A 14,885-nucleotide genomic window follows, 5' to 3' on the forward strand; every position below is an offset into this window, starting at 1 on the left:
CTCTGATTCTTTGTTCACTGGCTGTTCATACATTCACAAGGCAGCATCCAGAAAAATGACCATCCCTGTCCGCAAAAGGTCTGTGTTTGAGCTAAGGGGCTGGTGTGGAGCAGCTCAAAGGAGGACAGAGAGGTGGGCAGCGAGGGTAGGACCTGTGGGACTGGTTTGTGGCTGTTGGAAATGACCATAGTTCTGGTGGAGATGGTAAGGTGGGGAGGTAGAGGATTGATGAGGTGGAGAAAAAGGTGATGAAGTGGGAAAGAAAAGAGGAATAAATATCAGGGGAGCACTGTGCTGACATACTGATAGGGGCAGAAGTTGTAGAGCACAAACCATGCCAACCTGGATCTCCAAGTTCTGAAAGCTGAAGCCTCCTTAGGGTCAGGGTGACCTATCACTCCTGTTCCCTGGGGCTTGGAGGAAGGAAAAGGACCATCAGACTCTGCTTTTTTCACTGCCCAGCTCTCATTCACTCGTAGTCTCTGCCCGATGGGAATGGGGTGTCAAACATAATTTCCCCTTGTGAGGAACAAAGTGCTCCAAGTGAGACCAACATGTTCCAGATCACATTTGTTCCCACATCTCTGGGACACACATTTCCCTCCCCCTCCCTATAATTACAGCAAGCTTTCCTAAAGCAAAGTGCCTGCTATGCCTGAACACTGCTTTTCCTGCCTTTGGAGAGGGCAACTGAGAGGGTGCCAGCCCCTTCAAGTCATCCTCACTATTCATGTAGGGGAACACAATGACTTTCTTACTCTTTACTTCAGCCTGCAAAGCAGATCCAACCTACCCCGCCCCATCCCATCCACTCACATTAAGACGTCTGGCAACTGCACAGACACAAGGTTGGCTTCACCTCAAGAGCCTAATTAAGCAATAGAGCCCGCTGTTGGGGGCCCTTTAGTGAGATAATTGACCATGATGTGATTTATACACCCAGAGCTGAAGGCACAGTTACATAATGGTGCCACGGTCAATTATCTCATTGTACTGCCCTCCAGCACAGGGGCACTCTTGCCATTAGGACATGCAGTATTACAAACAGTTTAACCATCTTCAGACATATAAAATTACAAAACTGTTTGGATCTGAAGAAATGCACTTATCTTAAAATGAAGATCTGGATAACGTTGCGGCAGAGGTGGCCTGAGACCTGCTGAGGGTGGCTTTCCCACAGGCATTAGGGACTGTGAATTCCCAAACTGGGATAGCTGTTTGTTCCTGGAGCGCTGTAGAAACTGAAACAAGGGCCATGGGAGTTGCCCAGGGATGTATTGAGCACAGCTGAAATGTGAGTCGTCTGTGAGGGTGGTGAGGCCCTGGCACAGGTTTCCCAGAGAAGCTGTGACTGCCTCCTCCCTGGAAGGGTTCAAGGCCAGGTTGGACGGGATTTTGAGCAACCTCATCTAGTGGAAGGTGTCCCTGCCCGTGGCAGGGGGGTGGAACGAGATGATCTTTAAGGTCCCTCCCAACCCAAACCATTCTATGATTCTATGATTCCAAGTGCTTCTCCAGCATACGGAGCTGGAGCCGTTCTCAAGGTCTGTGAGTGTCTTGCCCGCTCCATTGTTCTTCAGGGAAAATGCATATTGCAGATCCCCTTTGCATGATGATAGGTGCTCATGCATTTTCCTTCTGGACTCACAGCTCTGGCCAGCTTTCACAAATTCTTAGTGAACCTTTCAGGAAACCTGGATCACACTGTGAACAGGTGAAATCTGAGAAGACATTTCCAGGAGGTTACAGATTCTTGTAGGATGGATTTAGGAGCCTCTACAGCTAACAGGCACCTCAGCACCTCTGTGGGATTTTGTCCTCTGGATTAATGACAAAGTGAGCATTTGTTCAAAGCCAAAATAGGGCACTAGTGCCCTAGAGCCAAAGCAGCATAAAATACAGCAGCCAAAGGTCCCTGGATTTCATGCAGCCCTTGAGAAATTACTTTCAAAGCCAGGGAAGAGTATTCTTTTGGGAAAATGTTGAAAGTGGAGGATTTACATTACCCACATTGTACCACAGTGCTGGTGACAATCCACCATAACCCCTCCGTGATGCTATGTGACATGAAGGGAACATCACAATGTCCAGTGAACTTCATGGAGAGCTTCAAGCTTTCCCCTGCTTCCTGGTGAAGGATAAAGGAAGAAGGAATATATTAGCTGTACAGAGATATTTCACTGGTTTGATTTAAAGCACGTCTCCTGCCACTTCCTCACCAAACCCAGCATCTAAGAACAAAAGCGTGACAGCCAACTGCCCCCCTTCTCTCCATTTGCAGAATCAAGCATGGAGTGGGTTTGATCCTGCTGGAGTCTATGTCAAAAGACCATCAACTTAAGTACGCAGTGGTACAGCTAAAATACTTGGATCTACACCGTGGGTCACTGCTGTACATTTATAATGGCAAAATCCAGTGCCACAGCAGTTTCACACCATCACTACTGCGTACAGTAAGTTGAGTTGTGGTCCTGCTGAGATCAGTATGGCAAGACTCCAGCTGGCTACTACAGGAGCAGGATCAGACTCACAATAAAAAAGACCAACTGGTGTCAGGTTTCCTTTCCTAATTATACCAAACTGTGCTCTTTGCTGATCTATTTCATCCAGACGAGAGAAGATAATTACGCTGTGACCTTGTTTCCTGCTGAGCTATGGCAGAGCAACTAGTGAACAAAACCCAACTTGCCTCAGAATGGAAAAACAATTGACATGCATTTTTAATGGGTGTTTTTATTCACAATTAGGTATTTATGGCAGCCTGGGAGACAGAAATTGTAATATTTTCCAGCTTTTGAGGAGCTTCAGTTAAGGCAGTCTTTGTATAATGTGCTTTTAAAGCCATTCTGCACTGAGCAAGTCTCATAATTTCTTACTCTTCATGAGCTCCTCTCTGCAGAGAGCAATGACAGCTGGAGACTCAAAGGACAGGGTTTCAGCCTGCCTAGTTCCTGAAGGATGTGGAAGGGATATTGTTCTTCTCTTCTACTCCTGAACTCCCAAATCCTGACCTCAAAATCTGCTGATCTTTCAGGAGCTAGTAGAGGCCAGATGTACAGAGATGTGTGGGAGCTTAGTGCCTCTTCTTTCTCTCCAGACATGAGGACTTCGGTTGCCTCCTGAAAGCTTCCCAAGTGAAGGGGTTTGGCTGTTGTTTGGGGAACTGGTTAGCATTAACTTGCTGTGCAATTTCCTGTCACTTGTGAGAGACGGTGAATAAGCTGGGAAAGTAGGTGGCCCCACTTTTTCATATATTGTAGTGAAATTGGGATCTTTAGGATATAAAAGCATGGCAAGGTTTCAGCCAGACTGTGATTTAAAACTAATATCTCACCACCCAGTGTTTTAGCCTAGAGGAAGAGGTTTGAACCCATGTCCTTTACTAGGCTATTACACAGCTTTTCTGCTGGTGCCTTTTTTAACCTGTGTAAGACTTTTCTGCAATAATTTGAGGTGCAGAACCTCATCAGAATGAAAAAGAGATTGTCCGTCTTTACTTTCACTGATGAAACCAATGTTTTGCTCCCTGTGAGTGGGACAGGTGAGTGACAGAGTGCAACCATCAGAAATACTGATGAAGCCTGGGTGAGGGAGCAAACAAAAAGCTGGAGCTATATCACTGGGTTTGAAAAGATCTCTTTTCTGTCTTCAGACCAAGTCCGAAACAGCTACTACATCGGCGCTGATGGCTCTCTCAGACTGATGCTCGCTAACGGCATGGAGGTGGCCCTGCAAACCGAGCCACATCTGCTGGCTGGCACCGTCAACCCCACGGTGGGGAAGAGGAATGTCACCCTGCCCATCGACAACGGCCTCAATCTTGTGGAGTGGAGACAGAGGAAGGAGCAAGCGAGAGGGCAGGTCACCGTCTTTGGACGTCGGCTGAGAGTGAGTGAGAAGCATGAGGAGTTTTGGACTCCACTTCCCATCTCATCAGTGCCCGGTCTCACAACAGAAAGGGACAGGGCTGATTTGTATTGTCTGCAATAGGGATGAGGCTGCAGGACAGGGAACTAGCTGTTCACCCTCAGTGACACAACCTTTATGACTTGAATATATCCTTATGTCCCCTTATGTGCTGACATTCTCTTAGCCATCACAGGTAGTATTGCTGATTTGCCTACAAGTCCTCTGCATCACTGCGAATGCGTGACCTCTCATCAGACACCGCAGGTTTAACCATCATGTCAGGCTGTTTAAGCAAGCAAGGGATGATCATAACTATAAAATACTGCACCAATTAGTGTAGGTATTTTCTACCTGTGCTGCTGGCAGTAATAGACCTGAGCGCTGAAAGCTTTCCAAGTATATGAGGACAGGCTGAGAGAATTGGGGGTGTTCAGCCTGAAGACAAGAAGGTTCCGGGGAGACCTTAGAGTGGCCTCTCAGTACTTAAAGGGGCTACAGGAAAGGGGGGAGGGACTCTTTATCAGGTGTGTAGGGATAGGATGAGAAGTAATGGTTTTAAACTGAAAGAGGGGAGATTTAGATTAGATATAAGGAAGAAATTCTTCCCTGTGAGGGTGGTGAGGCCCTGGCACAGGTTGCCCAGAGAGGTTGTGGCTGCCCCCTCCCTGGAAGGGTTCAAGGCCAGGTTGGACGGGGCTTTGGGCAACCTGGGCTAGTGGAAGGTGTCCCTGCCTGTGGCAGGGGGGCTGGAACTAGATGATGTTTGAAGGTCCCTTCCAACCCAAACTGTTCTATGATTCTATGATTATTAACTGGACAGCCTCCGAAAAATCTCTAGATTCCTGAAATTTGCTAGTCCATTGAAGCTGTTGAAGAGCTGGGCTCGCGGGGCATTGCGTCACAATTGCCATTGTTCCCCGAAGTGAAGTGTTATAAACAGCTCCAGCCTGATGGTACTGTCTCCTCCAGGAGCGCACGGTCCTTTCTGTGCTTGAGACTGACGTGTTTTGAAAACATTGTTCTGCACAACACACCACAGACTTGTCAGGGCTGTTTAAAGACATTGCCCAATAAACCTGTAATTCCTCTGCTAACCGCTGGCAAGGCTGGTAACTTGTAATAGCAAGTCCTGTGCACTCACCCTGTTCCTTGCTAGTCTCAGAGTCATGGGCTGATGAGTGGTTCCTGGGAAGCTGCTCAGCACCTGGCAAATTCAGACCCCCTGAGAAAAACGTTTAATGTTGTGTAATGCCACCACAGCAAAAGGACTGCAGCTATTTATTCACACTTAAGCTTTGCAGTAAATATTAATGCTCTGGTTTAAGGATATGTGTTTCCCAGTCCTTGCTGTTCACCTCTCCGTGTTCCCTGCTGTGTGACCCCTGCCACCTTGGTGTGATTCCTCCCGTCTCTCCTCACTCACACTTGTCAAGTATTGTTCTTCACCCTCCCCAGCCCAGCCTCTGTTCTTTTCCCCTTGTGTCAATTGCCTCATATTTTGTTATCAGGAGAAAAACTGCAAACAGTAGTGAAAGCTGAAGCTGCTCCTTCACTGAAAACTGCTGTATGTCTGCAGATCAGTTGGCATCACCCTTCTTGTTTGGTTTGCCCTGGGGGTTTTATTTTATTTAATTTTATTTTAATAACCAATGAAACTATCAGACAGGTCTTTTTCTGAAAGGAGAGAGCCTTCTGAAATCTGCAGCTGTGTCACAGCTATTTGGTGTTCAAAGCAGTTTCCAATCATTTAGCCGCAGCTCAGCTGCTCGTGTCAGTTTTATCTTCCAAAATTTTAACAGTAGATTCAAACGCAGAATGTGTCTTTGTTTTATATTGTACTGCAGTTGGAAAAACACTTGCAAAATGAGTTTTCAGGCTGGTTACTTGTGTCCCTATAAATCTGCCAGCATTTACTCACATTTTGAGCCTATCAGGGCCCTTCTAGTGAAGCAAAAGAGAATCTTACATGGTGGAAGGACTCATTTATGGCTCTGTTCAGGGGTTCAAAGTAGCTGTGGGTGTACCAGACGCTTTAAGCTGTTTGTCTGTACCTGCATGGCAGCATCTGCACCCCTAAGACATAAACCTGCAAGGTGCTAATTGCCTCCCTGGGGATTGTCCGGCATTTAACATACTCTCTGTGTCATGTTCTCCTCTTCCCTCATACCAGTAATTGCTGCTTTCCCTGGCAAGGGAGAAGCTGAGTCAAGTTAAGTTCAAAATGGTTTTGTTCATTTTGGGAAATGTTATAATTTTCTGCCACATGTGCATAAATCACTACTTTCACTCTCCCCTCACCCCACTGCTTGCATGAGACAGCAGCAAAGACACGGTGCTCCATGAGGAAAGATCATGCCCAGAGAGGCTGCAGCATCACTCCATGAAGCCTTTGAGACAAGGAGAACAGGATCTGGCCACTTTAAAAGAGGGAGTTCCCCTGAAACCAGCATCCTTTCTGCTGCCATTGCATGCATCCACATTTTATGACTTGTGGCCCTTTGTCCCATCGTTCCAGGGTGTTCTTGGGGACTGACAACCTGTTGCCATGAGCTCAACCAGCTCCCAGCACAACGAGGCCAGTTTCAGAGCTGTCTCCTTGACCCTCCCTAGGAAATAATAAAATGCATATGTTTCTTTATTGCAGGGCTAAGGCACAGGGCAGGGACTTCTGCGTGGATGAAAGGAAAGGGGCCAGCCCTGATGCCTTTTTCCCAGTCCCACCAACCCTGACCTGGCTCTGCACTTGGCCAGGCAGCAGTAAAGCAACAGAAATCACAGAATCACAGAATCGTCTAGGTTGGAAAAGACCTTGAAGGTCATCTAGTCCAACCGCTAACCTAGCACTGACAGTTCTCAACTACACCATATCCCTCAGCGCTATGTCAACCCGACTCTTAAATACCTCCAGGGACGGGGACTCCACCACTGCCCTGGGCAGCCCATTCCAACGCCTGACTACCCGTTCTGTAAAGAAATGCTTCCTAATATCTAGTCTAAACCTTCCCTGGTGCAACTTGAGGCCATTACCTCTTGTCCTATCACTTATTACTTTGTTAAAGCAGCCCCTTTCCCTTCTCCTGTTCCACACATCCCATGGAAAGTTATGATGCTCTGATCCACCTACCCAGCAGTGAAATAGCTCCACAAATTGGCTGGCTACAAATTCAACCCATCATTGGCCTACAGCAACACGGAATCCATCTGCAGTGAGAGTGTTAGGTAAACTCTGCTCCAAGGAACAGAGCTCCTTCTTGGCGTTTGCCTTTTTTTTTTTTTTTAACCAAACTTGAGTTTTTCAATAAAGGATGTAAAATAATCTCTGACAGCGGAGCAAATAGAAACAGCCAAAAGAGACAGAGCTGCTGGCTCAGCTCTTTTATTTATTTAACCATGGAAACTCCCATTGTAACTCACTTTGTTTTTCCCAAGACCTTGGCAGCAGGTTAATGGTGGCATCAAGACCTAGTGTCCCAGACGGTCCCCAGAACCGAGGGGACTGGAGAGGTCTCTTGGGATATGCTGCTAACCATTCCTGGTGTGTTGACTAATGAGGACAGTCCGACATCATCTCCACAATTTCTGCAAGGTGTCGAGGTCTGGATATGGCCACCACAATGGTTTTAGCAATTCGCTGGGGAAATTGCTTTGTAGGCAGCCATTTATCACATGGATATTGTTGGCTCCTGGAGTTCTCATTGCAGAAGAATTGTTTGCCCTGCTCTGCTGAAGGTTGCCAGAGTGTTTTCATGAGAAATCTTCCCTTTTTGTGCTCTTGTGCTCCCGGGAAAATCAATGCATGTTGTTTAATTATAATTTAAGTAAAGGAGCTCCATAGGAAGCACTGGAGAAATCAGAGATGGTGGCGTGTTTATTCTCATGCTTTTCCAGAGCAAGCTAAGGGATTGAATAAAGTAATGTGGAACATGAGGTCGGGGTTAAATTTAGTCTCTCACACATTATGGAGGGGACGTCAAATACACTGTGAATTGTGGATTTAAACTTACCCTGTCTCAATCCTGTGCTGATCACAAGCCTTGTCAAATGCTCTGAGGGGCAAAAGCTTTTTGCAGGAGCTTTTCAGACCCTGTTCCAGGATAAGGACTCCAGGATGTAGGATGTCACCTTATTTAGCTGCTCACCATAAAACACGGTTATTGGACTGAAGCCTGCAGCCCTGTCAGTTCTTCTGCAGAAAATTCACTTCTATTCAAGGCATGCCCTTGAACAAGGATCAAAAAGATTTAGGCCCTGTTCAGAGGCTACCTGGAAGGATAGGGTTCGCTTTGCCCGTCACCTTCAGGGGTGGCTGTTGGCACTGCCACAGTTCTCAGAGAGAAGAGACATTACACCGAGAGCGCACGAGAAAACAAATCATTAAAAAAAAAAAAAAAATCATGAAAAGGGAGACCAGTTCCAACTAGTCCCACAGAAATTGCTTGCCAGAGCATGGGGAGAGTGGAATTACTTAGGGCACCAGTTATGGGATACAGAGATTTGGACAGAGCTTAAGAGCTATCTTGGGACCTGTTATTTGGTCCTTCCAGCACAGTGAACTGCACTGCTGCTGGCGTATGGATCAGGGAGGCCACTTTCAGCCTGAATTACTGTCCCAGCCCTGGAAGAGCTCTTTCCAGCTCTCTTGGCAGAGTCCAGTAGCAGAAGAAGCTGCAGCTGCCAGGCTGGAGCGGCTCTGTGGATAGATGGAAAGCAGAGATGCTATTCCTTCCTTCTTTGCTTTTTTTATTTTTGCAAGCAATTGCTACTTCTGTTTCTCTATTTATAGCAGCAAGCACCTATGAGATATCAAATTGCTCTGTTAGTTACATGTGTACATCTGTACTTAGAGTTTTGATACCTTTTTAATTATTTCCCAGCTTGCCTGTTACAGTGAGATGTTGGCTGATTCCCTCTTTCTCCCACTGCCCATTTACATTCTATTTTACACACATTTAATTGGAGCATTATCTACCTTGCCACGCTGTTTCTTTCCTCAAGTCATACCTGCCTTTTATCATCATTACTCATAAGTTGAAAATAATTTTTGCACTTGCCTCCTCTTACATCATCTTCCCACTTACATCAAGGCACCGATTCCTTCTCTCTCAGCTGGCTGTGCACACCCTCAGCTCACTTCCAGGTTTTCTCAGCTGTTCTTTTGTCTCTTCCAACCCCAGCTCCTAAGATGCCTTCTTCTGAATTCTGATTTTGCAGTGTCCCCATTCTCCAGGTTTCAGCACAGACTCCTGCCCACACAGCACAAAAACACTGCAGTGGTCCTGCCCTTCCCTCTCCTGTGCCTCCAGGGCTGAGGAGCCCTTTTTCCATTGGCTCTATCACATCCTTTCTCTTGTTGTTTAGCTCTCAGATACTCCCACATCCCTCAAAATATAGTGGAAATTCAATCACACACCCTAAAGTAATGGTCAAGATCAAAGCTGGACCAGGGCTGAGAACATTGCTCAGGTCAGGAGTGTCAGCTTTACTCAGAGAAAGAAAAGGCTTTACCTGGGCAAGGAAAAGGAACTTACAGTCGGAAGACCTTGCAGTAACCTGCAAACCCTGGTTTATTGACTGCAGCTGAAGAGATGCAAAGAGAACTGAAAATCAAGTCAGCTGTCTGGAGTTTGAAATTCATCCGAGAAGAATCTGCACCCTTCTAGGAAAGAGGGGTTCACCAGCCAAAAGAGGTTCAGAACTGGTGGGATGGGGAAAGAGCTGACTTCACTGGCATACTGGGAATGTGGGGGGTTTTGTCCTTGCTGAGTACTTTGCTACTGTGATGATGTGGCTCTGTAAGTCTCTTTGCACACGTGACTAAACATGAGTTGTATTATCAGCTCCTTTTTGTATTGCTGTGCACTACAATCCTTGCATCAAAATGTATTTCTGCTCCTACCTTTGAAGTAGATACCTTTGATCTTTGGAAATACAGAGGCAGTGAAGGTAACAGGGGTGTAATTATGCAACACCGAATAACCCCAGGACAATGAAGTTAAAACTCCAGCTCCCACAGAAAAGTTCCTGCTCTGTGTAACATCTACAGTGGTCAGGGCCTCCATATCTCAGGGGAAAGGATTAACCTCCAATGCCTGCAGTATATTCAGTAAACTCAGAGAAAAACTCTTTTTTCCACTATGTTGACACAACATCCATCTTTCTTTTGACAAGTATTATTTTTTGATGTGTGTGAAAGCAAATGTCTATCTATCCCAGGTTTGATAAGCAGAGTACCTTGCAAATATTCCTTGCAACAAGTTGTCATTACATCTTCTGTAGGTCTATAATCATATCTGCTGTAGCAGTCCTAAGCCTAGGTTTGGAGTATGGGCAATATTCCTTTACCGTGGTGATGTTTCAAAAGTACCCTGGTTTTCTGCCTCTCTCCTCACTGAAGTCAACAGAAGCAACGTTAAGACAAATCTTTGTTTTGAAAAATGCCTCTTATCATGGCAATGAACAGCTGGATGCTCTCCAGTGCAACCTAAAGAGGTGTTTGGTGAAACAAGGCTAGTCTTTGTAACTTACACTGTTTCCAGCTTCCTAATTCTCCATCTCTTTCCTGTAGGTTCACAACAGAAACCTGCTGTCCCTCGACTTTGATCGTGTGACAAGGACAGAGAAAATCTATGATGACCACCGCAAGTTCACGCTCCGCATCCTCTACGACCAGGCAGGGAGGCCCAGTCTCTGGTCACCCAGCAGCAGACTGAACGGGGTCAATGTCACCTATTCCCCAGGAGGACACATTGCAGGGATTCAGAGGGGCACAATGTCGGAAAGGATGGAGTATGATCAGTCTGGCAGAATTACATCCAGGATCTTTGCTGATGGCAAGTCATGGAGCTACACTTACTTGGAGAAGGTACGAATCCTCTTGTCGCTCAGAGATGGTGCATTTGGTGCAAATGGGCTTTACTCCTTTGACTTCAGTACAGCTGCAGTCCTCCACGTCAGCTGATTTATGTTCCTTATGGTTCAATACTCCTATTCTGCCTACACTAAGGTGCACATAGTAATTTTGATGCCAGGCCACCAAAGAGCAGTCGAAAATAGCCTAAGAAGTTTCTTCCCAGTCACACTGAGGGCATGTCTTAATGCTATGAAGCTTTGGCGTTTGATTTTTTAAGCACAACACTCCTTTGCTGAGATAGCTGCAATATAAAATATCTTCAGTCAGAGGAGTGAACAGTAGGAATTCCCAGTAGGATTTTCCTTGTGAAAACAACCCATACAGTCTGACATCCTGCCTTCTTCAATTGGCCCATTCCTGCTTCATAGAAAATCCACGTAATTAAAAAGTTTGAGGCATGAATCCAGCCAGACTGTTGTAGCACACTTCGCAGTGTTTTCTGTAGTCTGCACTCCACAGACTGACATGGGACTTAAATTCTTCTGGATATTACCATTCATATTACACTACCCAGTGTCCTATAGAACCATATGCTGCATACCTGGGGCTGGAATTTTTTATTCCTGAGTTTTGTATAGAGCCTATCCCTACAACAGGTTAAGGAAACTACAATAACATACCTTTCAAAAAGCAAAAAGTATGACTTGCTCCTTGTATTATACAATATGTGTGGATTGTTTGTTACGTGCAAAAAAATATCACAGAACAAGTAAGCATGCAGGCAGAAGTTTGCAGTAAGAGAGTAATAGAAGATACAGAGACACAATTAATTAATTGGGCATTGGACAGTGTCAGGGGATGCTTTTTCAAGCATGGTTTAAGTAGCTCTATCAATTTTATTTATTTAGTCTGTAAAAGCTGTTGGCATGGGGAATTTGAGTAAAGAGAGCTAGCTATAGGGTATTGATTCAATCAACTGAGCATTCTAAACTTAGACCTTCCTGACTGCATTAACCGCTTCTTCCTCTGACCCAGTCCTACTTGGGGATACTCGATGTGCCATGCAGCTGCATACCTCTCACCATTTAATCCTGTGGGTGCAGAGGTTTATCTCACTGCTCTTTGGACTGGAGAATCTTGCAGGTTTTGTGAGAGTTGAGTATAATTTTGCCTGAAAACCAGGACTATAATCTCTATTTTTCTCCTTCCCATCCAGTCCATGGTGCTGCTCCTTCACAGCCAAAGACAGTACATCTTTGAGTTTGATAAGAACGACCGGTTGTCATCGGTGACCATGCCCAACGTTGCCCGTCAGACTTTAGAAACAATTCGTTCCATTGGTTACTACAGAAACATCTACCGGCCACCAGAAGGCAATGCCTCAGTAATTCAGGATTTCACAGAGGATGAGCAGCTCCTCAACACTTTGTACTTGGGCACAGGGAGACGTGTCATCTACAAGTATGGAAAGCTGTCCAAGTTAGCTGAGATGCTCTACGACACCACAAAGATCAGTTTCACTTATGACGAAACTGCTGGCATGCTGAAGACCATAAACTTGCAGAATGAAGGGTTCACATGTACCATCAGATACAGACAGATAGGACCCCTCATTGATCGACAGATTTTCCGCTTCACTGAAGAAGGCATGGTGAATGCACGCTTTGACTATAATTATGACAACAGCTTTCGGGTGACTAGCATGCAAGCAGTCATCAATGAGACACCTTTACCCATTGATCTCTACAGGTACGATGATGTGTCAGGCAAAACTGAGCAATTTGGTAAATTCGGAGTCATTTACTACGATATCAACCAGATTATCACCACTGCTGTCATGACTCACACTAAACATTTTGATGCCTATGGCAGGATGAAGGAGGTCCAGTATGAGATATTCCGGTCTCTCATGTACTGGATGACTGTGCAGTATGACAACATGGGGAGAGTAGTTAAGAAAGAGCTGAAGGTTGGCCCTTATGCAAACACAACTAGGTACTCATATGAATATGATGCTGACGGCCAGTTGCAGACAGTGTCTATCAATGACAAACCACTCTGGCGTTACAGCTATGACCTAAATGGGAACCTCCATTTGTTGAGTCCGGGGAATAGTGCCCGCCTTACACCGCTCAGGTACGACCTCAGGGATAGGATTACTAGACTGGGGGATGTGCAGTACAAAATGGATGAAGATGGCTTCCTGAAGCAAAGGGGCAATGATATTTTTGAGTACAATTCAGCTGGCCTGCTCATCAAAGCTTACAATAAAGCTAGTGGGTGGAGCGTGAAATACCGCTATGATGGCCTAGGAAGGAGAGTCTCTAGCAAAACCAGCCATGGCCATCACTTGCAGTTCTTCTACGCAGACCTGACCAACCCAACCAAGGTCACCCATTTATACAACCACTCGAGCTCCGAGATCACCTCCCTCTACTATGACCTCCAAGGCCACCTCTTTGCAATGGAGCTCAGCAGCGGTGATGAATTCTACATAGCCTGCGATAACATTGGCACTCCTTTGGCTGTCTTCAGTGGGACTGGCTTAATGATTAAGCAGATACTGTACACAGCATATGGGGAGATCTATATGGACACCAATCCCAACTTCCAGATCATCATTGGCTACCACGGAGGACTGTATGACCCCCTCACAAAGCTTATCCATATGGGACGGAGAGACTATGATGTGCTAGCGGGTCGGTGGACAAGTCCAGACCATGATATGTGGAAGCACCTGAGTAGCAATAACATAATGCCTTTCAACCTGTATATGTTCAAAAACAACAATCCCATTAGCAACTCTCAGGATATCAAATGTTACATGACAGGTAAGACATTTAAATTAATTAACATATCCACACGCTTGCCATCAGTGAATAGGTTTCCTCTCTCTCAGTATCCTGGTCACCATGAGGTTTTCCAGGGTTTAATATAATGGCCACAAGCTTTTCTTTGCCAGTTGACCCCTCTGTCCAGGGCATGTTTAATTCATTAGCATAGATGGAGATTGTAATTCCCAAACCTGTTTCCTTTTCTCTGCCTTGGTGTTTGTTCTCTTTATTTTTCTTCCAGTTTTTCATTCCCGCAGATATCCTAAATATAGCTACCAATTAATGTCCTGATAACCTTTCTCTTCATAGAGGGGCAGCTGTTTACACAGTTTTGCCTAGAGATTTATTTGCAGCTCAACAAATGGCATGCAGATTTGTTTTAGCAGAATGGCAACAGCAACTTAAATCTTTTATTACAGTCAGCCATTTCAGAGCACAGGCCAAAGCCCAACTAGAACTTAATCTAGCTACTGCCATAAAAGATAATAAAAAATGTTTCCATAAATACATTAGCAACAAAAGGAGGGCTAAGGAGAATCTCTATCCTTTATTGGATTCAGGGGGAAACATAGTGACAAAGGATGAGGAAAAGGCTGAGGTACCTTATGCCTTCTTTGCCTTGGTCTTTAATAGTAAGACCAGTTGTTCTCTGGGTACCCAGCCCCCTGAGCTGGAAGACAGGGACAGGGAGCAGAATGAAGCCCCCATAATCCGAGGGGAAATGGTTAGCGACCTGCTACACCACTTAGACACACACAAGTCTATGGGGCAAGATGGGATCCACCCAAGGATATTGAGGGAGCTGGCAGAAGTGCTCACCAAGCCACTCTCAATCATTTATCAGCAGTCCTGGCTAGCCAGGGAGCTCCAAGTTGACTGGTGGTTAGCAAATGTGACGCCCATCTACAAGAAGGGACAGAAGAAGGATCTGGGGAACTACAGGCCTGTCAGTCTGACATCGATGCCAGGGGAGGTTATGGAGCAGATCATCTTGAGTGCCATCACACAGCACATACAGGACAACCAGGTGATCAGGCCCAGTCATCATCGGTTTATGAAAGTCAGGTCCTTCTTGACTAATCTGATCTCCTTCTATGACAAGGTGACCCACTTAGTGGATGAGGGAAAGGCTGTGGATGTTGTCTACCTAGACATTAGTAAAGTCTTTGACACCATTTCCCACATCATTCTCCTGGAGAAACTGGCTGCTCATGGCTTGGACAGGTGTACTCTTTGTCTGAGTTAAAAACCAGCTGAATGGCTGTGCCCAAAGAGTTGTGGTAAATAGAGTT

The 14,885-nt window shown here is 45.6% G+C and overlaps 1 protein-coding gene across 1 annotated transcript in view; it reads left to right on the forward strand.

Annotated features, from left to right (window-relative positions):
• The window catches only part of TENM4 (teneurin transmembrane protein 4), a 508,662-nt gene that overhangs the window by 475,130 nt on the left and 18,647 nt on the right, over positions 1-14,885 (forward strand). Inside the window, exons 27-29 of the mRNA XM_074860410.1 lie at positions 3,653-3,888; positions 10,475-10,771; positions 11,976-13,590. Of these exons, the coding sequence (XP_074716511.1) occupies positions 3,653-3,888; positions 10,475-10,771; positions 11,976-13,590 (2,148 nt within the window). The remainder of the gene's footprint in view (positions 1-3,652; positions 3,889-10,474; positions 10,772-11,975; positions 13,591-14,885) is intronic.

This window comes from Strix uralensis, chromosome 2, assembly GCF_047716275.1.
Source record: "Strix uralensis isolate ZFMK-TIS-50842 chromosome 2, bStrUra1, whole genome shotgun sequence".
In the NCBI taxonomy this organism is placed as follows: domain Eukaryota; kingdom Metazoa; phylum Chordata; class Aves; order Strigiformes; family Strigidae; genus Strix; species Strix uralensis.